At 43.8% G+C, this 27,155-nt stretch overlaps 2 protein-coding genes across 9 annotated transcripts in view; one reads left to right on the top strand and one right to left on the bottom strand.

Annotated features, from left to right (window-relative positions):
• PGPEP1L (pyroglutamyl-peptidase I like) overlaps positions 1-19,039 on the bottom strand; it is a 28,071-nt gene extending 9,032 nt beyond the window's left edge. The window contains exons 1-4 of the mRNA XM_037911088.2: positions 18,390-19,039; positions 15,763-15,815; positions 3,305-3,421; positions 629-858 (exon numbers count right to left, since the gene is read on the bottom strand). Coding sequence (XP_037767016.2) covers positions 629-858; positions 3,305-3,421; positions 15,763-15,815; positions 18,390-18,423 — 434 coding nt within the window. The 5' untranslated portion in view covers positions 18,424-19,039. The remainder of the gene's footprint in view (positions 1-628; positions 859-3,304; positions 3,422-15,762; positions 15,816-18,389) is intronic.
• A 4,543-nt stretch (positions 19,040-23,582) lies between these two features.
• LOC102941912 (protein FAM169B) overlaps positions 23,583-27,155 on the top strand; it is a 55,143-nt gene continuing 51,570 nt past the window's right edge. For 5 of the 8 annotated variants that reach the window (XR_005227142.1, XM_037911291.1, XM_037911286.1 and 2 more), the window contains exon 1: positions 23,583-23,706. Coding sequence is in view for 6 of the 8 variants with exons in the window: in XM_037911291.1 (XP_037767219.1) it covers positions 23,598-23,706 (109 nt within the window). In the remaining 2 variants the exon portion in view is untranslated. Of the gene's footprint in view, positions 23,707-23,881; positions 24,002-27,155 lie in introns of those variants that run through there. The other 3 variants (XM_043524090.1, XM_037911285.1, XM_037911289.2) reach the window with 2 other exon arrangements.

Raw genomic sequence — 27,155 nt, 5'->3', positions numbered from 1 at the left:
GCCCCCCTACATAAAAGTAGCACAATTTCAAAAAATGTTGTATGTGTAAGATACTTGCTGGATAAATTCTTCCCTTTTCTTATATCACATCACTCCGAGACCCAAACAGTCTGAAAATAAAAACAAACTAATTTTGACCTTCAAGAATCCTGGTTTTTGTTGTTTTAAAGATTGGTTAAAGAATCACATTAAAAAAATTGTTAGTTGCCATAGACACCTTTTTTTTAAAGAAAAAAAGTTTCAAAATGAATTTGTTTACTCTGAAGGCTGCTCGTTCACCTTTTGTGCTTCTCTCGCTCCGTTTGGACAATGAAAGTGGATTGAAGTCAGTGGCTAGTCAGAATCACTTTCTCATTATCTTGCACAGTGCTGAAAAATTTGAGTCACTGTCATATTTTGTTTTAAAAATCGTTTCTACTGGAATTTACAAATTTAAGGAAACATTTCTATTGGCCTTACTTTTTGTGCAAATCTTCAGTCTAAATTTTCAGTCCCTCGTGTCCTTTTCACGCCTGTGACTGTTAACTTTAAGTAGATATATGTATTGGTGGGGGAGCAAGTCCTTGTAATGATTCTTGAAGGTGAAATGAGCTGCTTTAATTTCCTCTCCCACTAATAATGTGTTTACCTTCCTGCATCTCTGGAAAAGATGACATCAATCCCTTCCACCGAAATGTTTTTCCAGAGAGTTTTCATATTAATTGTAGACTCAATCCTTTCTGGGCCATCTAACAGACAACAGCCATCTTCTGGGCAAAAACCACAAACATCCATCTCTTTGTAGCCTTTGTTCTTCCCACACTGTTCAAGGATGATGATCGCTTTGGAGGATGAAGCGAGTCCAATGTGAACAGTAAGCTGTTTTTTGCCCCCACCAGAGTGAATAACAGGAAATGAAAATGACAGACCTGTTTTTAAAAACATCCAGTGCAATAGCGCCAAGCAGTTTATGAAATACCAGCTCCAAGGTGGAGTGTCTTGCTTATAGCTCCTCTTTACAGAAAACTTAGATAACCCTTTGTAATGTAGAACAAAATTGGACTTTTGTTTGTTTTATCTAGCCAGATCAGGAATCCAGCACAAGGATACATGCAGCATTCTTTTGTAACTTACAGCGGTTCTTTCCACTGTTCTGGATATAGCGCCATTGTTAAAAGCTAAACTATTCCCTCATTAGTATGTGCATTAAGTTGCACCAATTTTCATCATAAAGCTTTAGTTGATACTTTAAACTGCACCTCCCCAATCCTGTCTGACATACACATTGTGTAACACTTTTGGGGAGATTTTAAAGACCCACTCTAGATGATGTTGCCCTCAGGACAAAGAATCCTCTTAATCAAGCTATCAAAGTCAGCAGCTTCTTATTCCAAATAAGTAGTTTTCCCAGTTAAGCAAAGAAGAATTTTTTTAAAAGCCTCATTTTAAAATGACAAATACTCTATTGGATGAAAATGCTGCAATAAGAGATACTTCCTGTACTTCAGCTATATTTCTTCTTTTAGAGCTTAAATCCTGAGTTTCTTGCACACCCAAAACTTCATTAAATAAAAAGTTTTGGATGTACAAGGATTGCAAGATTTAGCCCCAAATCTGTGTTTATCAATGGGTTGTAGGTCAGGACTATTTATTTTATAGTTAAGCACCATATATATTTTATACCATGCTCATCATTATATCTAAGTTCCATTTAATCACTTGATACCAGATAAATGCATCTCTATTAGGCAGAAGTTATTTATGTTCCTAATTCTCATTAAGTGCTCCTGGTTTAAAAATTTGCCTACTGAAAGGAACGTGCCTTAGTGTGGTAAAATAGACATTTCATAACTATAAAAAAAATTACAACTTTACCAGTCCATGTAATACCCCAAGATTCAATAATGAACTATTTTTTGTTTTCTAAATTTTTTTTTAAAAAGTGTAAATATTTTTTCCTAGCGGTGATATGTATACAACTGATTCAAATTTATTCCACAAAAACATTGTTAAAAAGCCTGACATTCTGTGTTGATCTCGTTTCCTTTTATAAGAGGAAGATTTTTTTTTATGGGGATTCAGTAAAAACCATATTGAACAGTTGCCCAAAATGTATCTAAGGAGCGTACATTCACCTCTTGAATAATAGCTGTTCCTTTTAAACTTCTTAAACATTCATGTGGTAGATTTCTTACACTGATATGTAGTGAGTAAATGGTTAGCAGTCATCCTATCTTAGAAGGCTACACACTTGTGCCCTGATGATGAGCGTCATCTAAGAACCTAGATAGATGACTGGGTACTATAGATGTTTGTTTGGCACGTAAAGGGCTCCTTCAGCTGTCATCTGATTGCTGTGAAGGAACCAAAGGAGTTCTGTATCTCTGCACCACCCCATCTACACTAGATACAGGAGAGAAATATTCCTCCAACACCCATGCTTTCTCAGATGTGCATCCAAAATCTCCCCATGTATTTTTCCATGTTTGTTTTTCTGAGCTTAATTTAGTTACTGTCACAGAGTCCAGCATTTCACCCCTTTTGCTCTTTGCCCAGAGCTACATTGGCTTTGTTCACACATTCAGCTACCTCTGTTACAGTTCACACTCCTCATAAACAGGCATTGAGTCCATCCATGGTCTGGCTAACTTTTGGGTGATTGTCTAATTGCCCTTTCCCTCTCCATCAGATCCTTGTTAAGAGCTGCCAGGAGCCATTCTAGCAACTGAATGACTTCTTTTGGGAAAGGCCCTCCTCATGAAGGTTATAAGCATCACTATTTCCAGTGGTGTAGATCACCAGTGGCTCATGAAGTCTTTGGTGATGGTCCACAGAATGATTCTCATATTGTTTCACTCAGTAGGAGGTTGGGAGAAGAAAGTGAGATCATGTAAGGGCTCTGTCTCTGATGAAGTGGTTCACAGAATGAAAAATATAGAGAATCATTGGCACTAACATTCTTGGTGGCTGTACTATGAAAACACTCCACAGCATTGTCCTTCAAAGACCTGATTGTCCATTTTGTCCCTCTGAGAGGGACAAACTTACATTCCATTGCTCACTATCACTTAAGGTGGTTGAAAGATATTACCCTTTGTTTTGTGTGCTGAAAAGAGGGAGAGATTTTTAACGTTCGAATAGGTTTCTCTGGTCCATCTACCCTACTTCTCGGCACACACTCAGGAGTTCTATCCTCCTTTTCTATCCTGATTATTTTCTGACTATATCTAGTGCACAAGCTATATCCACCTTCTGAACAGAGACTGTATTATTTGGTTCAATTTTAATTTAACCGAAAGAATTCAACTATATAATGATCACTCACTAGTGGTTGAAGAGTCCCCCATATCTTGCAGACAAGCTCCTTTGCTTTTCGGTAAGCCACTGGCAGTTGCATGATGTGTAGGTCTATGTTTTCACCAAGGCCTAACTTGGACATCTCCTGTATGTAGAAAGAAGCAACACAGGCTTGTAAAAGCATTAGATTGTCTCAAAGGGTGATGTGAAAAATCAGACTTCAGTCCAATTCAGAGAGTACATTGCAATGCAACATAGCTACCCTAGCAGTTTCCAAATAGTCCATAGAGATGGCTGGTCACATGTTGTTAGTTTTTCTCCTTGTTTCCAGTGGCTAAATCACTTTAAAAGAAGCTAAAATATGTCAAATATTTTCCTGTCATCACTTTTTCAGGTAAGCCATTGCTTTTTTGCCAAAGAGATGTTTGATTATCAGGGGGAAGGGAGATGGTTCACACAATCAATGCTAGGAAAGTTGTCCGTGAGACAGTGTCTCTCTCAAGATGTCCACCTTATGAAAAATGTTTTATAAACCTTGATATAACTAACACTGTCCTGTCAAAGGACTCAAGAGCCAAACTTACACTTCTGCTGAGACATGCATCATAGAAAATTTCCATGAGGATACCTAGTTCAATTTCTGCCAAGGCAGCATGCACCCTTATGCTGTTTTCTAGGGCTCATTCTAGTTTTAGGTGCTTTGGACAAAGAGGAATTTCCACACTCTTGACAAGGAAAAGGGTTGACAGTGGGAAATATCCCTGGTTTATATGCAGCTTCATTTTATTAACAGCAGGGAGTTGTAATCAAATAGGCTGTGAGAGGTGGCCATATTTATTGTTTGATTACTTATTTCAGGCTTGGTGATTTCATCAGTGCAAGGAACCCCAGCTGTAATGGACAAGTTTTCCCTGTACTGTGGAACATCTGCCTAGCTGCCCTAGGGGGTTCCTCAATACAGGGAAATGCTACTTACTGGGATGGGATTCTCCTCTTGCTTTGCCTATAAAAGACATGAACCCCCATGCTTTCCCTGAAGAATTTGGTTTCTTGCTCTGGGTTTGGGGTGGGATAAATAATGCCACCATCTAAAAAGCCAGATTGGAGGAGGGACGAGCCAACCACCCTCAGAAGACAAAATGAGGGAATCATCACTGAAAGGGGCATCCAGAAGATTCATAAGGATTCATAGGTTATAAGGGCGGAAGGGACCTTTATGATTATCCAGTCTGACTTCCTGTACTACGCAGGCCATAGGACTTCCCTGAATTAATTCCTGTTGGAAGCAGAAGCATGTATTTTAGCAAAACATCAATCTTGATTTAAAAATTGCCACTGCTGGAGAGTCCACCATGATCCTTGGTAAGTTGTTCCAATGGTTAACGGATGAATCATGGGGGGATTCTGGTCAGGACAGTAGGGCTTAAGGGCAAGGGAGCAGGGGAGTGGTTGGTAAGCCATGAGGTAGATCTGCTGTGGGAAGCAGGCATCTGCAGAAGGAATCTGGTGTGTGTTAGGGAAGGGTCTGGTGGGAAAGTAGGTGTGTACTGGGGAAGGAGCACATCCCGGGTGCCTTTAAGGGAAAGCGGACCTGTTTCTCACTAGGGACGCTTGCATGGAAGGAGCCCAGGTCTAAACTCTGTGGACTGGGAAATTTGCCCTTGAACACTGGCTTCCTAAATAAACTGTTCCAATTTTCTTGTCAGCGGAAACATTGATTAGCTGTGCTCAATAAACTATGTGACACGAGCAAGGAAACAATGCCTGTGGGGAAGTAAACACATTTGGAGAACACTGCCAGCCTTTTTTCCTCTGGGCACTGACAGTCTTTGAGAGGCCGTTGCATCATCTTTGCTTAAGAATGCAGTGCTGTGTCTCTGCTTCCAAAAACATAAAACCCGAGCCAATTTACGATTAGCATTTTATATTTTAAAGCATATTTAGTTTGAATATTTAATGAGATTTTTTCCTCTTTTAACTGCAAGGCCTTGGTAATGTGACTGATTGTAACTTCTCTGTAGGACATAGGGACCAAAAATAAACGTTAAAGCTGCTGCTGTCATTCACCTCTTGAACTCTGAGTTTGAATTGTAACTGACTAGGCCAAATTCATTCCTGGTATTGCCCATCTCTATCAATGGCGACACACGCAGGGGTGAATTTGGCCCGTAGTTTATACAGGAGGAATTCTGATTAGCCGCAAAGTGCTGAAGGCTGCATCAGGGACAGAAAGGAAGATACAATCTCTGTTAGATCCTAAATAATTTAATATTATTATTTTTATTTGGGCTGATCTACATTACAGATTTAGGTTGACGTAAGCCGCTTTTCGTCAACCTATCTGTGCATGATTCTACGCTCAAATTTCTCTGGATGACGTACACATCCTGTCATGGCAATGCAATAAAACCACCTCCTCAAACGGTGCGGAGCCATGGTCAACCTAATGAGGTTAGTGCAGTGCTAGTGTAGGCGTTGTATGACCTGTGTCGACCCCAACAGTCCTCCAGCAGCTGTCCCAGAATGCCACATTCCCTGCAACATTAACCGCACTGGTCTCAGTTGTAAACTCCACTGCCCTGGAGTCATGGAGACTGGAAGCTGTCCCCACGCCTCCTTTCAAACCTCCTGCTTGTTTTTAAAATGCCTTTTCCTGATTGCCCAGAGTGGCAAGCACACCTAGCCCCTCTTCCTTTTTCTGTGTAACCGTTCAGCCAACCATGCTGGCTCCATGCAATCCTGCCCCAGGAGTAGATAGGAGGTATTGGATCTCCTGGGCCTGTGGTGAGAGGAAGCTGTGCAGGTGCAGCTATGGACCAGCCATAGTAACGAGGACATCTATGAGCAGATTGCGTGGGGGAGGCAGGCAAAGGGGCATGACAGGGATCAGCAACAGTGCTGCGTGAAAGCAAAGGAACTTGGCTAGGCGTACCACCAGGCCAGGGAGACCGATCGATCTCGTGCTGAGCCAGAGACCAGCCACTATTACAACAAACTGCACGTCCTACTTGGTGGAGACACCCTCAGCACAGCACCGTGGATACCTCTGAGGAGCCCCAGACAGAGACTCCTGCTGTGAACAGTGAGGTGGAGGAAGAGACACGGCAGGAGGCTCCAGCCATATCACGAGCCAGGACCTGTTTGAGACTGCCCCAGTCTAGCCAGTCCCTCCAGGTGAGCACGGATGAGCCCAGTGAAGGGGAAGGGACCTCAGGTAAGCGTCTGCATGCGTTTTTCCTTACAATGGTTAAATCTAGCAAAAGCACATTCAAGAGTCATTCTGCGCCTGCTGAGCCGTGAGTGGAATCTTTCCTTGTGTTGTTGAGGTGGCCAGTGAATGGCTTCATGAGCCAGGGGCGCAAGGGATAGGCTGGGTCCCGGAATCACTATTGGCATTTCAATATTGCCAAAGGTAATCCACCACTCAGGAAAGAATGTCTCTGCTTGCAGATTTCTGAAAAGTCCTCTGCTGTTAAAGGTGCACATATCATTCACCTTCTCTGACAAGCTCATTCTGATAGCAGTGAAGCATCCCCAGTAATCCACCAACACTTGCATATCTGTACAAAAATAGCCCTTTCGGTTGATGTATTCTATGGCAAGGCAGGCAGGTGTCAAAATAGGGGTATGCGTGCCGTCAGTCACCACACCACGGTTGGGGTCTCCATAGGTGGAAATCATCCGCAACATCTTGCACATTGCAGAGAGTCACAGTCATGCACAGCGGGAGACAATCAATGGCCCTACTCACTTGCATGGCAATGGCCCCAAAGTTCCAAAATTGTTTCCCACTGACCAGTAGCAATCTGGCACTGCAGGCTTCCACAGTGTGATTGGCACTCGCTTTTCTGCTGTCAGTGCAACTTTTCTTTCTCGTGTCCCTGGAGGGCTGGGCTAGGCATCCAGAGGTTCTGCAGCCACTGCTAGTCACCCCATACCTGCATTACAATGCAATCCCACCAGTCGGTGCCCATTTCACAGGCCCAGAAGTACCACCGGCGTCCATGAACACCACCAACAACCTTGAATTGTTTTTCACTGTGTCAGCAAATTCTCATCGAATAAATTGCCATGTCCCCCGTTGATGTGGTACTTCCTGTAAGTCTGCAAATACGGGAGAATCGTGTCCTGTACTTCCAATGTTTATGAGAATAGTGCAGAGCTCTGAGGACTCCGTGCTTCTGTCAGAGATGGTGGACACTGAAATTTGTCCCATGGTTTGTGGTATTTTTTTTTTAAATGCAGATATTATGGGATATGGATGGTATTAGGGGATGGAGAAGTTGCATGCTGGGAACTTGACCCCTAGCTCCCAGAGATCCCTGGGTCGTTTCTATCCCACAACACATTGGGAAAATTTCCCCAAAAGCATTGTGCCAGATGGCAGCATGTGACACTCTGATACTACCCAGGGTGCACTGCACTTTGCACTGACACAAGCATTCCAACTTTGGTGGCTGTACGCCAATGTAACTTGTGTTGACCAAAGTTTGTAGTATAGACGTGGCCTATTTCTGTATTACTATAGTTCCTTATAGCCCTAATCGTGGACCATGGCCTCCGTTATGCTAGGCATTGTCCAAACACAGAATAAAAAGACTGCCCCTGCCTCAAAGAGCTTACATCTCAGTATAAGACAAGAAACCACAAATGGATACTGACAGGGAGTACAAGGAAACAACGAGACGCTACTGGTCAGCATGATAAGCTGTGGTAGCTGCACACCAACGGCTTAACTGTTTTCAAGTTTTTGTAGGCATTACCACAAAGGAGCGTTTTAAGGAGGGCTTAGGAGGAGGATAATGAAGTTTGTGGATGTTCATGGGGAGCTCCTCCAAAGAGTGAGGAGCAGTGTTTGGTAGGGTGCTGTGTGATTAATGATCCCGGGGAGCATGGCCCAAACTTGCCAGAGTGCTGACTGTCCTATGAAACACCACGCTATAAGAATGGAGACAATAGTAATCTAGGAAGAACATGTGAGCTCAGGTGTAGCAATTATAAAATGGGTCAGCTTCTGGGTTAGCAGGTACCTTGAGCTTTAGAAACCACCTGATACTGTCATGGACCATAATTTGGAATACCCAGAAGTTCTTACATAATTAAATATTCACAGGGTGCTCTCCTAGCAGTTTATTCCTCAAATTCAATCTGTTTTCAAATAGAGAAGGACGTGCTGAGGTGTTATCCTCCAGATACTGACTTTTTTTTTAGGAGGACACTAGTCATTGAGCAAACAAGGTACCAATTTGTAGGGCTACCTGTTTACTAAGGGCTTGTCTATATGACAAGTTGCAGTACTTTAACTGAAGTTGTGACTTTTTAACGGACTTAGTGAAAGGGCAATGTGGACACTCTTATTTTGGTTTAAACCAGGCATAGTTTACTGTAAATCAACTAGAAACAGGCTTAAAATGAACCAAAATAAGCCACTTTTAATCTGGAATACAAGTACCTACACAAATGTTTGCACCAGTTTAACAAAAACAGTTCGTTTAAACCAGTACAAATTTATGTTCAGACAAGGCCAAAAGCAATATTGTAAGCCGTGTACAATATGGTTCCCAGAATTGGGCCAATTCCTGGTGACATGGACTAGATTTTTCTCAACGACGTGCATGCATTTCTGTGCACAAAACTGGCAACAATGTAAGCATACAAATAGTCAAAGAGGGAGACAGGACAGTCTAGAGGTTAAGTTACTAGGTTCAATTCTTGATTCTGCCACAGGCTACCTATGTAACAGTGGACAAGTCACTTAACCTGTCCTCTGCCTCAGTTCCCTGCCTGTAAAATGGGAATGATACTTCCTTACTCTACAGGGTTACTATGAAGACAATCAATTAAATATTATGGGTCACATTAATATTATAGTGATGAGGACCAAATACATACTGTTATGATGGAGGTTGGGTGTGACGTGGTGAAGCTGGTGGGTGTAATATCCCTTCATTCAAAATAAATGGAAGAAGCTGTTAAGGTCCTTTTTTGGAGTAAGTTAGTTGAAACAATACACAAGCCACATGCAAGGCTGGCCAAAGAGTGAGCTCTGTGGATGAAAGGTTTTGCTGGGTATTGTTTGATGGTGTGTGTCTCTAAGTAGCAGCCAGAGAACAGGCAGAGAGAGGCCAAGCAGACACCAAGAGACACCCTGGAAACATAGCCTGAAGAGAAGGGAAATTTTGGGGCAGAGGACTGGCTGGAAAGAGGCTTGGAACCATGAACAAAAAAATTTCCCTCCTGTTTGAGTCCTATTGTGTTTAAGGAAACAGGACTCCATCATCAACTTCTAATGGAAACAACCCACAAAACTCCAAATATTGGCTAACTGCTCAGGTCAAAAGGGGGTAACAGTACCTAGACAGATACGCAACTGCATTTTCATGCAGTCAGTTACCATGATTTCACACACATTTTAAAGTAATTGTTCACGCAGATTAGGCACAGAATCATGCTGGCGCTTTTGCACATGCGGTGTATTGTGCTGGGGTAGAATAAGGGAATTAAAATATATGTTTACCAAACATGTAAATAAATGTAAAAAGAGCTTTTTAAAGGGCTGCAGATATACTTTCAGCTCCTCAGAATGTTTTATAAATAAAGGAAACCTGAAAAATTTAAATTAAAAACCCTTTAAAAATAGCTTTAAATTCTCTGTACCCATTCACTGAAGGATTTCAAAGCACTTTAAAAACATTAATTAAGCGCCACAAAAACCTTCTGAGGTAGATAAAATAACAGTCTCTTCACTGCTGGTTAAAGTGAGTCAGAGAGGTTAAATGACAAATTTCCTAAAATCACAGATTCAATAGCCGAGTAAAGAACAGGGCTTGAGGTCTGTGTCTCAGCCACCGCTAGAAAAACTGGCTTTTAGAAATAGTTGACAATTTCCCTTTTCATGCAATCATAAGAGACTAATTATGCTGAGTTTTGCCACTCTGTTTAGGCTTGAGTCCTGTTATCTAGTTGGGACACTGATCTTGATTGTGCATTCCCCTGATTTGGTTATTGGCTGTTGTCACGTGGCAGACACCTGACCTTGTTTGAAGGAGAGTTTGAAACAGGGTCAGGTGGAGGGGACTAGGTGGGTCTATAGTATGAAGTAAATAATTCAAGTCATTTGTGATTCTGAGGGAACTGTGAATGACACTGAGCAGCCAACCTGTCAATCACTGACTGCAGTGTTTTTGTAGTCATGCTGGTCCCAAGATATTAGAGAGACAAGTTGAGTGAGGTCCTATCTTTGATTGGACCAACTTCAGTTGGTGAAAGAAACAAGCTTTCTGAGCTTTCACAGAGCTCTTCTTCAGGTCTGGTCCAATCAAAGATAGTACCTCACCCACCGTATCTCTCTGCAATCACTGACTGTAATTTGCCAGCTGATCTGAGGTAAATATATTGTGTGTGTTGCTTTCCCATAAAGTGAGAATTATGCTCCACGTTTCAAGAGCTAAAAGTTGCTGCTGCACTTTCATGCATATTTTAAGAGGGTATTTCAGGTGACTGGAGTTATAAGAGCCATGGAAGACTTTACAAAGACAGGTTTTTAAAAGGAAAGCTCAGTCTTTCCAGCACTAGTCAACCGTGCCAGGCCCTGTGTTTAGTAAAAACTTTAAAGCATTTCTCAGTGACCCTGAATTGATAGAACCACTTATATCTTCACTTCCTTTTGATTTGTCCTTTCCCCTAAGTACTAAAGCGGTGTATTTTCTGAAGACTGGGACATCTAGGGTTGCAACTCCCAGTAATGTTGATGGATGCCTTGCGTGTGTATCTTCTTGGGCTGAGATGTGAACTCATGCTAATGCAAACATGGCAGGTATTCGTCACATGCTATGTGTATTTTATTTATATCACAAAATAGGCAATCAAATGCAGTGTTTTACCAACTAGGAAAGCAAAATCCTTTTAGATGTCTCGTGAGCGCCTCCTGACAGCTGAGTGCAAACCTGCCCCTTCTCTCTGCTCCCGGCCCCCTCTGTTGGCTGTTGCCCTTGTCAGGCGGGTCTTCAGTGGCTCAACCTAGGAAGGAACCACTTCCAGGGTAAAAAGTCCTGTCCCTGTGCCCTTGTTAATGTCTTTAGCCTTGTCTCTGGGCTCAGACCTCAGTACCTTCTGGGCTTGCTTTAAGTCCATGCCTGTACTGGTACAGAGCATTGCCCCCAGGACTTTCTCCCTGATGACTTTGTCCTCAGCAGTTCTCTGGTGTTCTGTATAAATTCTACCCCCTTTCTCAGGCCTTTAATACTGAGTCTTATCCCTTGGGCTTAAGCTGCTTCCCCAGCAGCCGGGAGAGGGGACACCAGGTCCCAACTCCAGGGACCCTACAAATAGCAACCACCTGCTGCTTTCTTTAATAGTTGCTGCTGCGGCATTCCCTGGGCTGCTTCCCATGTAGCCCCTTCCTCTTCACCCTTATCTCAGGGCTGACATTCCGAACTCCTCTTCTCCCTCACCAAATGCCAATGCCACCAGAACCCAACTTCTGGTTTTCCCTGGAGCTCCAGCATCAAGCAAGAAGCACCCTTTCTTACTCCTCTGGTCCCAGCCCGGAACTGACTAGCTCAAGCCCTGCACGCCTTTTAACTGTGCCTGCTGTGCTCTGATTGGCTGCTTCCTTGCAGCCTTTCTAGGCAGGCCTGGAGGACTTACCTTCACTGCTCCTTTCCTGGGTGGGGTGTGGGGTGTCTCTTTCCAGGACAGTATGAATGAGTTCAGAGCCTGGTAGCAGTCATGGACCTAGACTGGCTCGTTCATTCTTGTGTTCTGGCTTCTCAGGATGGCAAAAAAGGGGAATTCAGCCTAGTCACTGAAAACAGAGGCACTGTCCTCCAAATGATGACCCTCCCCACATTTGTGTGCCTGACTAATGCTTTGAAATAACAGAAGGAAAGACTGCTCTCAATGGATCCATGAGGTTGGGATGGGGGAGTATATCCTACAGCTAGCAAGAAGGGTTCAGTAATCGTATGTGGAAGAGCAAAGTACCTGCCACTCCCTGAGGAGAGAGGTTTGAAGCTGCCAACCTGAGAGGGAATGCCTGGCAGCTGGAAGCAGGATTTTAAGAGGAAAGGTCTGGCTCAAGGGAGAGAAGTCTTTGTTCCCAGGATGAGAGGAATCTGCCTATAATCCTCCATGCTGAAGAGTACTGAGGGTGAAACTGCATCGATGCTTTTTGGTTCTGTGATTGCTGCCGTGCTCCTGCAGGAACTGGGGAGCAAGCTGAACTCTGACCTACAGATCGGTGGCAAGTGGCTGCCCTGCTGGGACTGCCACGTTATTCGGACTTTTTACACAAGCTCTCATGGTGAGAGTGTTTAGGGGAGTGCCAACTAGTTCTAGATAGACAGCCAGCCTGAATGGATGTGGTCAGTAAAGCTACTACTACTATACAGTCCTTTTTATATTGAACCTGGGTGTGTTAATGGTTGGTCCTCTGGGGTGGTAGGATTGCCTTGCATCACTTAGAGATCCACACACAGACCCGCAGTCAACTTAGAATCGCGGCTGAAAAGCTCCACATGGAGGGCCAAATCCTGCCTTATTCCAGTCAAATTCCTGTCAAATTCCCATGGTCTTCAACAGGTTTTCAGTGTAAATAAGGAGAGCAGGATTTGGCCCAGTTCTCCTTGACTAGAAGGAGGGTGCCTGTAATGTCAGTCCTTGGTGGCGGTGGGTCTAGAAGAGGAATGTGGAGGATTGTGTAAGGAGTAGCAGGAGCTCAGACCAACCAAATGTACATGCCAAATTCTGCTGACTTTAGCTTGTGTGTGTAGGCCTCCTGAAGACCCCAGGACTACTCGTCTGACCAAGGCAAGTGGGATTTGGCCCCATATTGCTATTTAAGTGCAGGCCAGCCAGAACAACCCACTGGTCTACCAAAGTTCCAGGCTCTTCCTGTTTTTCTGTTCTCTCCATCATCTGGATTTTGCTTCCTTGCACCACAATGGAATCAGAAACCAAGGCAGTATCTCCAACACAAGCAGAAACTAATCCCACATACTGGGTGTTGGAGCCGAGAGAAGGGGATTTGATCCCTGTGCACTGTGACGTACGTATTTTTAATTATAGAATGTTTTAGCTATCGTTACATAATTTCCTGGCACAGAAGGCACATGACATGTTACAAAAACTTGTTTCATCAGCGTGTTCTGGCATTAGGCTGTTCTGCTTGCAGATAAAGAACGTGTTTTATTTTCAACCAGCATAAGATGATACTGTGTCTAAAATTAGGACCAATGGAAATCAGTTGGTGATGACCAAGCGTATTGTCAAGTGATAAATATTTGTGGTTTGGGGTGTATGTCAAGCTCGGGTTGGGATAACTTATAGGCCTCCTGATATGCTTGGGGTACTGAAAGGTACAATAGAAGTGTTTGTTCTGCTTTTAGTAGCCTACACGGATTGGATTACCTACCTTCTCATCACTTCACTGAATACCTAATGGATTTCTTCTTCCAAACGCTAAGATCCCCCTCCAGTGTTGATCTGTGTCCCCATCCCCTACTCTCTCCTGTATACATTCATTGAAGTCAACTGTATTCCTAGAGGAGTTGGTTTCTGGTTTGATCCTGGGGAAAATTTGCCAACCGGGAGTATCTCAGTAATCTTGGCTTTACTGCACTTCAATTTAATTAAAGTCAAATCTTCAATAGCTATCATTACAGCTTGCATAAAGGATGTAATCTTGTAGCAGTGGACACTGCATCATCACCAAGTACGGTTATTATGGTGCACTAACGTCTGTCTTCTGCTGTTCCTGTATTGGCTCCTTGTGTATTCAATGGTCCAGATGAATTTTGCACCTATCTTTCTCTTTTTCTTGTTTTCTTTATGGACATGTTTCAGCCATCCTAGCAGACCATGACCACCACCTCTGTTCATCTTTCCCTGGGCTCCTCTCAGCCCTGCTGTGTACTCTCACCATTATTCTCTGCATCTTCTGCTTTTCTACTATCATCTGGAACCTGTTTTTCCCCCCTCAATCCCTCCACCTCATCCATTCTCCATCTCACTTCAAATCTCATTTTCATAATCTTTTTTCTACTTTGCAGTCCTGTCTGTCCATGTGACTCAGCAAAGTACGTTGATACAGCTTGTGTGAAAGACTTTCTCTTAGATTAATTGTACAAATAAATGCCCAAGGAGAGAAAGTGGAATTGGGGTGGGGTTGTGTGTTGAAAGCTGCAGCAGCCATTTTGTGTGTTACAAATTGCTGGAAATGGTCCTGAACAGAGATGACGCGTACACACACTCAGCAGAAATCTGTAGCTGCTCCTGCTGCTCAGAAATACTTATGGCAGCCTTTAACCTTTTTGAGAGTGCTATGGTACTAAAATACCCAACTAATAAATCATATAAAACCTGCTGCTGCAATACTGCAGTTTTCAAATATTATGGAATGGGCTGTTGTTTTACAGTTAGCCAAGTGCCCGCTTCTGAAATATGTCAAGTTCAGCCTCCCCTTATGTCTGAGTGCAACAACCTTAAATCAGATTTGAGGAAGTGAGGTAAACTCCCGCCTGGATTTGGCTTGGTTTAACACCAGATGAGCCTTTTAAGTTATTCTTCTGAAATGTAATTAGAAATTTACCTGATTTGGGGAAATGGTGCTTGCCAGGAAATGTGGACTCCTCCAAATATTAATTGAAAACCACCTTTTTTTTTTTTTTTTAACACCTGCAGTAGATTGATGAAATGATCAAATCTGGGTCTCCGAGACATGTGTTCAGATCTCCCATGTGGTTGGGGAGCAAAAAGGAGTTTCCAAAGCTCATCTTCCTTGGCTGTAGCAAGGTGGAATTCAGGGATGTTTTTGTTACAGATAGAGTCCAGCAATGGGAAAACCCATATCTGAATAATCTTGTTTTTCAGTATTAGCAGTGGAAGCTGGTAACAACTGAAAGTGGGAAGGCAAAGTTGAACAAAAAGGCACAGTTGGAGCCAAGGGACACTGCATGATCTTTGCTCATAGCTATCTGACACGACGGTGGGTAATGAGGATCCTCCACAGATTATCAGGGATTGTTGTAGTAAAGTGATTATTTTCCAATTTCTATAATTAAGGTGGTTGTGTGTATATATGCAGCATGTGTGTAAATATACAATTTTAGTTCAGTTCATTTAATATAACGAATGTATTGCCTTTGCATTTTCTTTGATGCTGGAAGGTGGTGTTCTGGCACCATAGCAAAAATATGTCCAGTTTTTAAATTCTTCAAGGCCAGGCTATTACTTAAAAGGCAGATTTAAAAACCTCAAAGCAAAATTAAGCATTATGAATAATACCTACATTTTCATCTTTTACTCATTCAGCAGTTTCTGCTTTTTCCTCTGCTCCCCCCCCCCCTTTTTTTTTTTTGAGAGCGTATTACAATAGAACCAGCTTTGGGCTACGGACAAACAATGGAAGGAACAAAGTTACAGTCAAAGCATCCCCCTTTCTTGTTTCCTAAGTGGACCTGCATGAAAAACCTCTTCAGTTCTTACCTTCACTGCTTCCCAGCTAGAGTTAACAAGGTGTTGTCGAAAGGAACCAAAGCCTGAAACCAAAGAGAAGTGCTATTAAACTATGCTTGAACTCTAATTACCATGAGTTGAATTATATGCCCAACCTATATGCACTCATATACTTGTTCTTTTTGACCTTGATATTCTTGGTTGTGGACTGAGTCGACCGGATGGACACAGCCTTTATAATACTTTCGGGAATTCTATTGTTTTACAGAGAACACATGCATCCACTTAGGACCTGATCTTGCAATGTTTACTAAGTAATTCCTTCTTAGGTGGCTAGTGTAATTGAAGTCAGTGGATATGTTGGAGCCAATAGAGCTACTCACACAATAGGAGATTCAGCCCCATCATTACCTACTACATCAGTGTCAAGTGATTTGAAATAGTTTTAGAGGAAAAGGTGTTGAAATCAAATTGTGTTCTGTTCCATTTACTATCACTACAGAATCCTCATCGCTAGAGCTCATTAAAAAAGGTAAAGTATGTTTCACGATCATGTTTTAATCAATTTTCTTTTAAATGGTTTGCAAAAATTGCGTTGTTTTGGTAGGTAAAACCTCCCCCACTTTCTCTCACTTATCTTTTTTCCATGTGGAAAAGGTGGGGAAAAAAGTGAGAAGGTGAAAGGGGTTGCCCATTGAGATGAATGGACAGTATTTTGAAAAAAGAGAAATTGATTTTTGTTTAAAATTTTTTCATCAAAAATGAAAAAATGACCACTTTTCATTTTGGTTGAAAAGGCATTTTGTCAGGAAAAACAGTTATTTGGAAAATTCCCCACTAGCTCTACTCATCCCATTCTCTGCATCCTCATCCCAAATCAATCAGATAGTATGCACTTGTGGATTGTAGGCAATGTCTTAGATCCTGGTCAGTGCAACAACTAATACAGATAAGCCTGTAAAGCTATTTTAATCCCCATTTTTTAAAGTGCATTGTTTTTTAAATAAACAAACCCCAATGAAAGAAAGAGTATCAAAAATGTAATAAAATATCACAGAAGTGCATAAAATTTGCTGTTTTCGTCCCTAAAAAAAGTATGTTACTTCTATGGAAACTATACAGCCTTAGCTATAGTATAAAGGCTGCAGTGACCCTGTTTAAAAAAACACAGATTTTTTTAGGCCACCTACTTGGTACACCTACCTTAAATTGCTTATAATATTTGTCTTTTCCTTTTCCCTTTCTTTTTTATTTTTCTTCCTTTTTTCCTTTTCTTCCTACAAATATCTAATACTTTTTTAAAAATCATACTAAACTTTTGATCTCAACGATAACTTGTGGCAATGAGGTTCACAGGCTTCACTGTCGTGTGTGTGTGGGGAGGGGGGAATAAAGGACCCCCTTTCTTCCCAAAAAGGAAATATAGATCATTCCATGCTTGTTCCACTTCACTTCCAGTGAAGAATATAGTGGGACCAAGTCAGAGTGAAACTCTGTTTATAGTAAAATGTAAGTTCTGAACTCACTCACAATGCAATATGTAAATTACAGCTCTGGTCAGAAAGAACTATTGCTTCGGGTAAAGCTGTTTTATGAAAAGAAATCACTGTAAGAAGGCCTTACTGTACTGAAATAGTTAAGCCAACATAAAAATCAAATTGGATGAAATATTATTAGGTAGTTGATAATAAAGCTGTGAGCAGTGCCTGCAAGTTTATATTACAAGCAGGTGAAAAATGGGATTGAGGCATGCTATGATAATTCTCTATTATTACCTCTAAGTGGCACCTGTGCGTCTAACAGACACGTCGTTCTAAAGCTATTTCAACAAGTGGAGGAGTCTCTGCCTAAAAGACCATGTAAGGGGAAAAGCTAACTAGGAGCTCATCATGGGCAAATATGTTGATGTAGCTTCAGCCTCATCCCTACGTCCTCAGATGCCCTATAGTGGAAAATTATCCAGCAACTCACATGTCAAGCTACAGTGGGTAGCAGCATTTCTTAAGAGTTTTAACCTTTTAAAGCTCAAAAACCTCTCTAGTTGGTGGGTCTGCAGTTGTGATTCAGGATTACCTATAGCTAGCAAGAAAACTTTCAAATCTGATGCCTTGACCTGCATGCTCAGGTGTGCTTATTTGGTATATTTAATTTTAATGGTCTAGTTTAGCAGTGATGAGGCTGCTGTTCCTTTTGTGATTTTTCTCTTACCTTGCCGTGAAACTGAGACCCTGAAATTTGCCACGTGTTGTTCTAATTCTAGACCCTGATTATGTGCCGGCGTGATGCAACCTAGTTTTACTGCTTCAGAACTCCTTTTGGGTCAGGTTCATCTAACATTAGTTTATAGTGCCGACAGTTTACACTGCCGACAGCTACCCAACTGACAGGAGAAGATGTCAAAGATTTCTTTTTAAAAAGAGAGAGAAAGGGAACAACTAACGAAACTGGATGGCAATAAAGAGGCAGATATACATCTGATTTTCTTAGGAAGGCACAGCAGTGAGTTATTTTCCATTTGGAATTGTTACTGTGACCAGTTGCTACTGTATTTCCCTCCAGGGAACTGTTTATGACAAAGATCAGGCATGTGTTCATTCCATGTCTGGCTAAAAGAGGAAGCAAATTAAAAAAAAATAATAATAAAATAAAAAACTTACCAGTCACAACCACAGTGTTGGAATTTGAATCCATGAAACATAGCCCCAGAACGTGAACTCTGGTAGTCTTTCAGTTCTAAACAACAGTATTGTAATTCATACATCTGTACTAATCTGCCTGATTTGGAACACCCTTTTCCCCCAATCCATTCTGAAACATGCAGGTTCCTATTGGACAGTGAAAGAGACTTCATCAGACTGAGACAAGTTTGGATTCATGTGACGGAGATGATTTGGGAATCACATAACTCCTTTCAAAGTATAAATTATTATGTCTCTGTTTAGACGGAGGTCTGACCAGTACTGCCTGAAGTTTGCTTTATCTTTTCTCTCTTTTTCTTTTTTTTAGAAGTCTTAACTGTGTTTAAGAAACAAAGAAGAGGCTGAAAAACATTTTCATAAAATGTTCAGCTACATTTTAGATCAGAAAAATGCTCACATACAAACTAATTGGACTAAGTTGTTGCCTGTATACTTGTTACAAGTTATTTATAGCACAGTTGTAATCCACTGGGTTTTTCTCCCCTTAATTAAGCAGAATGACTATCTACAAATACATATCTATCCATTTCCACCCGACTTAAATTTTCTTTCTCATTGACTTAAATGTTTTGTTTGCAAAAACCCACATAAATTTATAGATACCTACTCCTCACTATAGCATCAGAATAATTATTTGACTATCTAGCTAATCTAACTTGATTCTGAGTTCCTTACATATTTTAAAATAAATATTGAATAGATGAATTCTGTGTGTGGTAATCTGGATGCAAGCAAACTATATGGGTAAATGCGTACATCTAGCAACAAAGAAATGTAGGCCATACTTACAGTATGGGGACATGTATTCTGAGAAGCAGTGATTGAAAAAGATTTTGGGGTCATGATGCATCATCAGCTGAACATGAGTTGTGTGACACAGTGGCCAAAAGTGTTAATGCAATTCTTGGAAGCATAAACGGGGGTGTAGTGAGGAGGTGTGGTCTCCCTCCAAAGCACTCTCTGTGCCCAGGTAGATGGAGTCAGGCCGGACTCGCCCCTCCCACCAGAAGTTGAGAAGTGGGACAGGAAGTACAAGAGGTGGAACCTCCAGCTCAGTTAGAGCCCAGCCAGGGAAAGAGACAGATGTGCCTGGCTCGCTGCAGGCCTCTGTCGCTGCTGCTGAGCCAGGCAGCGCCCTGACCCAGGAGGAGATCGAGCCTGCAGGGGAGCTGCTGAGGGAGACAGACGCTTCTCCCTGGACCGCCAGTGTTGGAGCATACGGTTGCCAACTTTCTAATCGCACAAAACCAAACACCCTAGCTCCGCGCCTTCCCTGAGGCCCTTCCCCCACTCACTGCATTCCCCCTCAATGGCTTGCTCTCCCCCACCCACCCTCACTTTCACTGGGCTGGGGCAGGGGGTTGCGGTTCGGGGGGTGTGGGCTCTGGGGTGCAGGAGGGGGCTCCGGTTTTGGGGGAGCTAAGGTTTGAGGTGGAGGAGGGGGTATGGGCTCTGGGCTGGGGATGCAGGCTCTGGGGTGGGGGCTGGGGCTGGGGATGAGGGGTTTGGAGTGCAGGAAGGGGCTCAGGACTGGGGCGGGGGGTCAGGACTGAGGCACAGGCTTACCGTGGGCGGCTCTCGGTCTGCAGCGCAGCGGGGCTAAGGCAGGTTGCCTGCCTGTCCTGCCTCTGTGCTGCGCTCCGGAAGCAGGACAGAAAAGCAGGAAGCAGGGACAGGAAAGTCCATGGCACGCGCTGCTCTTGCTCGCAGGCACCGCCCCACCGCAGTTCCCATTGACCAGTTCCTGGCCAATGGGAGTGAGGAGCCGGTGCTAGTTGGGTAGTGTGCGGAGCCCCATGGGACCCCCACCTAGGAGCTGGACCTCCTGGCCGCTTCCGGGGCGCAGCGCGGTGCCCCAAGACAGGTACAGAACAGCCTGCCTTAGCACTGCTGACCAGGCTTTTAACGGCCCAGTCGGCGGTGCTGACCGGAGCTGCCAGGGTCCCTTTTTGACTGGGTGTTTGAAAACCAGACAGCTGGTCACCCTACTGGAGTGGGACACCGAGGAGGGCCTCTGCTGCCCCGACGACTCACCCAGTCTTGCAGAGCCACCAACCACTGCAGACATCGAGGCGCTGCTGGGACTACCACTCTGCCATATATCCTGGTGAGATGGAGGACAACCCTGGGATCCCGGTACACGCCAAGGGAAGGAAGAAGCCCAGGGACAGCTGACTACAGTCAGGCTGCATTGCTGCCAGTATCCAGGTCAGTGTGTTGTGGCTGGAATCCTCGCTGACCCAGTGGCCGAACACTTCACCACTCGTAGGGCCCTGGGCTGGGACCTGGTGAATCAGATGGGTCCAGGTACCCCTATGCCACCTCCCCACCACAGGTCAAAGGGCCTGCATTGTCTGCCATCTGCCAGTGCTAGAACAACAGGTTGCTTGATTGCTCTGCCCCTGCCTGAGGGCCAGAGCCCATAGTCTTCTTGGGAGTTTTGCCCTGCTTGAAGGTCAGAGCCCACCGTCTGCTTAATTGCTCTGCCCTGACTCGGGGCCTGAGACTATAGACAGCTTGTCAGCTCCGCCCTGCCTCAGTGCCTGAGCACGCAGACTCTTGTTGCAGACTGCTCATTAGCTCTGTCCCCACCTGAGGGCTAGTGCCCACAGATTGTTTGGTGCCCCTGAGAGCAACTAGTTTTCTAATTCCCCCTGATATTTGACAGTAATCCCGGTGATGTAGTGAGAAGGTGTGGGCCTCCTTCCGACCCACAGCGGGAGGAACAACCGCCACTGCACTACAAGGGGAATCTTGGAATAGGAGTAGGGAGTTATTTTACCTCTGTATTTGGCACCGGTGTGACTACTGCTGGAGTACTGTGTCCAGTATTCAAGAAGGTGTTGATAAACTGGCAAGGGTTCAGAGAACAGCCAAGGGGATGATTAAAAGATTAGAAAACATGCCATATAGTTATAGACTCAAGAAGCTCAATCTATTTAGCTTAACCTTCTCTTTCTTAAGGGGTGACTTACCTACATGGGGGGTCAAATATTTAATAATGGGCTCTTCAATCTAGCAGAAAAAGATATAACATGATCCAGTGGCTGAAAGTTGAAACTAGACAAATTCAGACTGAAAATAAGATGTACATTTTTAACAATTAGAGTAATTAACCATTGGAACAATTTACCAAGGGTTGTGGTGGATTCTTCAGCACCAACAATTTTAAAATCAAAATTGAAAGTTTTTCTAAAAGATCTGCTTTAGGAATAATTCTGGGGAAGTTCCCTGGCCTGTGTTATACAGGAGGGCAGGTTAGATGATCACAATAGTTCCTTCTGGCCTTGGAATATATCAATTAATCTATGTGCTAAAGCTAAACATTTATTTAGTGATATTCCTGAATGTGCAACATGTTGCACAATATTCACCCAGAAACTTACAGGTCTGAAGAATAATATATAGCTGATGTGGAGTGGGGTCCTTGCAGTCCTAAATGAGCCAAAATTTCCCATTGACTTCAGTGAACTGACCCTGATGTTATGTATGTCATCTTTTAGGTATGTGGACCATCTACTTTACTGGTGTAATTCTTTACTGGTATAATTTCTCAGTATAACCAGTTAGTAAAACTTTTCCCTATGATATTCTGCACGTAAATACAACATACCGGTCTTCTAGTCAGGATCATACAAAGTTATGCAAGTTTTAAAAAGTTTTTCATCAGTTCTCTAAGCTTAATAAAGATGATCTCTGAAACCTCTCTTGAAATTCCAGCATAAATGTTCTACCGGGCAATATAGTCTATTTAACTTGCTCTATGGTAAATCACATAACTACTCTACATCTGGGATAATATCTACCTTGTAGGTGTGCACTGAGGACTAGTTGTACTGTGCTTTGAAGCCATGAAATGCTAATGTTTATTCTTACAGATGTTCTAAGTGTTGTTCAACTTGTTCAGTATAACCTCTATGCATGCTGAAATAACAATTGACTGGGCATGCTCAAGATCTACATGCTATTCTTTACAATGTTCATGATATAGGTAACGGATATCTACAGTACATATAGCAGAGAACAGGTCATCTATGTGTATTTTCACTGTTTTGTAATCTTTCATGGAAGGTACACTGGATACATGCACTAAAACCCAGGACACTTCAGCTCAGACTTGTCTTCACCAGTTTCACAAATTAGTCTCTTTTGATGACTCTGATAAGAGGCTGCTGATTTCTGAGAATGAATTAATAAAATTGTTGAGGCTCGTGATTTCATGTATTTGTGCATGTTAAAAGAACGTTAAGGTTTCATTAAATTGGCAGTCCTATAACGGTTTATTAAAATTTCAGTTTTTATTAACTTCATTAACTGCTCATACCATCTGGTGGTATATGCCTGTATATACATTTATAGGAGTGTTGCAGTATTTAACTATAATATACATACAAATACAGTATAGGCATCATACACAGAAATGGAAGATTTGGTGATTTCATAAATCTAATTAGGCCATTTTTGTAGATGATTTTTCAGCATTGGAACCTTTCTCCCCTTAAAACTTTGTCAGCTGAAGCTAAGGTTACTCCCTAACACCTAATGGACGTCTCATCATAGCCTTGAGATTTACACTTCCATGTATGTATACGCATCTGTAGCAATACATACCCAAATCACACACATGGCTGACTCAGTTAACCACTGACTCTTTCTTCTATTGCTCTACACAAATACAATTGAGCTGGCATTCATCTTGAGGTAAAAAGCAGCTCAGCTATGAAAGCTTTGGCTGGTTTTTGCCTTGAAGATTTGACTATGCGTTTGTTTGAGAAGTGTAAAAGAAAATCTTGAACTGTCGCATGGAAAAAGAGCATATTCTCTGTAATACCATTCTGACTGCATAGAAGAACTTCCAGGACCTGAGTCTTTTTTCTGTTGAAGGTAACAGGAAGTGAACTAGGTCCATCATTAGGAAATATATGTTCACTTTTTACTTCTCGAGTATCGCTCAACTTTTTTTTTTATTGCTTGATGTTGGCAGGTGCTACGTCTAACTTTTAAAACGGTTAATAAATTGGAATTAATTAAACCTTTCCGTTTATCTAAAATGTAGAGCTGGACAAAATTTGGAACAGAACTTTTTTTGTTTAAAAACACAGAATTGGATTAGCTTGGCCCCTTTAACAAATCCATGTTGATTTTGGAAAATTTCAACTGGGGCAAATGAAGAAAAATTCAAAATTAAACCTGCCCCTTTCAGGGGGTCGAGTCACATGGGAATTTAGGTGCTGTTCATGGCTCAGTGGTGGTCGCCTGACACCCGGTATCCAAGGTGCGTGTCTACCCCCGGCTCCTTGGCTATGCTGGGGTGGGTCTCTCAGTCTCTACTGGGGAAGCTGTTCGCGGTGGGGTTGGGGAGGAGGAGGCGGGGGCCAGAGCCGGGCCGGGAGGGTGGGGAGAGGAGGTCGGAGGGCCGCTCTGTGCTGGGCCGCAGGGGGGGCGGGCAGGGGCCGGAGCCGCGCGTGGGCAGCGGGCCCCAGGGCTGTTCCGGGAGGGCCCGGCTGGAGCGGAGGAGGCCGGCTCGGAGGAAGTGATGGAAGCTGAGGAAACAGGAAGAGCCGCGGCCGGTAAGAGGGAGCCCGCGCCCGCCCGCCCCTCACAGCTTCTCTGCCCCCGCACGGCACCGCCCCCCCGCTCCCGTCCTGCCCCCCCACCCTGCACAGCATTGCCCCTCCCTCCCCCACTGCTCCCCTGCCCCCGACAGTGACCCCCGCAAGGCACTGCCCCCCCCCTCCCCCACTGCTCCCCTGCCCCCGACAGTGACCCCCGCACGGCACTGCCCCTTCTCCCCCACTGCTCCCCTCCCCCCGACAGTGACCCCCCCGCTCCCCCCACGGCACTGCTCCCCTGCCCCCGACAGTGACCACCCGCCCCCCACCCCGCACGGCACTGCCTCCCCTCCCCCACTGCTCCCCTGCCCCCGACAGTGCCCCCACCCCCCGCACGGTACTGCCCCCCGCTCCTGACAGTGCCCACCCCCTGCCCACCGCCCCGCACGGCACTGCTCCTCCTCCGGCACTGCTCCCCTGCCCCCGACAGTGCCCACCCCCCGTGTGGCACTGCTCCCCCTTCCCCCATTGCTCCCCTGCCCCTGCCCCCCCTCGGCACTGTCCCCCTCCCCCACTGCTCCCCTGCTCCTGACAGTGACCGCCCCTGCTCTCCGCATGGCTCTGCCCTCCCTCCCCCACTGCTCCCTTACCCCTGACGGTGCCCCCCCGCACGGCTCTTCCCCCTTCCTCCTGCCCTGGCACTGCCCCCTTTCCTTCAGTGTGGCACTGCCTCCTTTCCTCCTGCCCTGGCACTGCCCCCCTGGCATGGCACTGCCCCCCTTCCTTCAGTCCTTGCACTGTCCCCCTGCAGAGCACTGTCCCCTTTCCTTCAGCCTGGCCCTGCCCCCCGCATGGCCCTGCCCCTCTTCCCCAGTCCTGGCACTGCCCATCCATCCTGCATGGCACTGCCTCCTTTTCTCCAGCCCTGGCATTGCCTACCCGCACAGCACTGCACTCCCTTCCTCCAGCCCTGGCACTGCCTCTCCTGTGGGTACAAAGGCCCTTTGCTCTCCTGTGTCCTTTTCTGCCTTATACCTCCTTCTTTCCTACTCCTTTTTCCAATGCCCACTTATATTCTCCTGGTCTTATCCCTGCTTCTTTCGGTGCCCCACCTCTGCCCTCACCTTGCTCCCTGGCATTGCTGTCCCTTCCCCCCCGTTCCCAGGCAGGCTCCTAGACTGAGCTTTAATGATGCTACCAGGCTGGACCTGAAACAATATTGAACTTCTGGGCACTACCCAGCCACAACAAATCCCTCTGGTGGGGCTTTGTGAGTGACTGCCTCTCACAATCTGCTCTGAGCTGAGCTGGCTGGAAGAGGACCAAGATTAACTTCCAGCATCATGTTAACCAGCCACTTCCACAGAAGTCTGCTGGTCCCTACATAAGTTATCACGCCAGACATGCTGTTTATTAAGGATGCTGTTTTTCAATAGTGTGTGTATTTTGTACGGTATTACCGGGTTGACCACTTGATTGGCAGCATCTAGCTAGATTTAAAGATCTGACTTCAGGTTTTCTATAAATTACCAAAACACACAGCAACAAGTTTGTGCGTGCCTAGGAAATTTCGCTCAGTTCCTGTGCAGTCACAGTTTGACTCTAGGTGTCCTTGGTTTTTATTGCAAAGTTCCCATGAGACTTTTTCTGGGTCCAAAGGTGGTAATTTTTTCTGGTCTTACAGCCTGATTCAAAATCCATGGAAGTAAATGGGAAGACTTCCCTTTACTGCAATGGGGTTTTGGATTAGAAAGCAGTTACAGTCAGAAAAATAGCACTGTCAAAATAGCACCACTTCCTTCACACACCTGGTCCTTTAGTGTGTTTATAGCCCTATGAATGAATATAGTGGTACTGTGGTTTAGTAAATGAACACAGGAGAGACAGTAAAGAGGAACAGAGGGAACACAATATATATAAAAAAATCTTCAAATCATAATTCCAAGGTTTGAGTCTCAAGCTAAAGACAGTGCTATAATCCTCCAATCAAAACTTCACTTTTGCTTTAAGAGGAAGTAAAGGAATCAAGAATAATGGAGAACAGAGTAGTAACTACGTTGTCTCTTGGCCACAAGACAGTAGCTAATTCGATTAGTATGATATGGAATGGAGATATATGGAGCCTTTCCTGCATATTGTTGCAGAGTTTATCCTTTGTTAATCGCTGGTGAATGGAATGACAAATAACGGAAGAAGTAGAAATATTTGTTGTAAAGTAATGTTTGGAAATTTGAAAAAAAATAAGCAAAAATTAATTACAAATATTTCTAGTAGCAGCCAAAAGAGTCTCTCTCCCCAGCAGAGGCTGACAGAGAGAATGGAAAAAAAAATAATGCTGATATGTGTGGCAAGTTTCTTTTGCCCTAAAATAGACACTAATTTAGATCTATAGCTGTAAGCGAAACAATAATCAATCTAGCATTTGATGCTTGGTAATGGATATGATTTTGAGATAGGTGGGCCTTTGTGCATGCTCAGTAGTGGATCTCCAAGAGAGTCTTGAGTGAATAGTGTTCTTGGTTTATATTTGACTAGGAGCATTTCCAAGAAGCTCTGTTCATGCACTCCCTTGGATAAGGGCCGATTGCATCACCTCGGTTAACTTTTGCACTGCTTTCTCTCATGCTCTGTCTCTGCACTGTGCTTTCTTAATTTGTCAAGCTAACAGGTAAATGGAGAGAAAGGGAATTTATCTTCTGAAACACATTTTAAGTTGCTGCCATTTGTCTAAAGCACCTACTTCATCCCCTTCAGTAAAATAATTATGATGATGTTCATTAGTTCTAATGCTCGTGTCTAAATGTGCTGAAATCAGATTACCCTATTTTTTTCTCCTATCAGCCACTTATGAAAGTCAAACATTTGTAATGATGATATTGGCTTTTTTGGAAGACTCGCTACTCTGCTGATGCTTTTAAATGAAATATCTCCAGATGAATGCAACTTGGTGTTCCTTGTCCAGACAAATCTTGTGCTGCCAAGCACTTTAGGTTTTGTAAACATTTCCCCCGCTTCATTTTGTATTGCTCCAAGTCATGTGTTTTGCATGGTTCTTTCCTCACCCCACCCCAATCCCCTCTCTCTTCAAGAAAAGATTTTAGTGTTTCTAGCTATTGTTACAGTTCTGTCTTATTTCTTTGACTGCACATCCTTGAGCTTAAAAAAAAATTCA

This window comes from Chelonia mydas, chromosome 10, assembly GCF_015237465.2.
Source record: "Chelonia mydas isolate rCheMyd1 chromosome 10, rCheMyd1.pri.v2, whole genome shotgun sequence".
NCBI classification, from domain to species: domain Eukaryota; kingdom Metazoa; phylum Chordata; order Testudines; family Cheloniidae; genus Chelonia; species Chelonia mydas.
The sequence above is the reverse complement of the archived record's forward strand: the minus strand, read 5'-3'. Positions and strand labels throughout refer to the sequence as shown.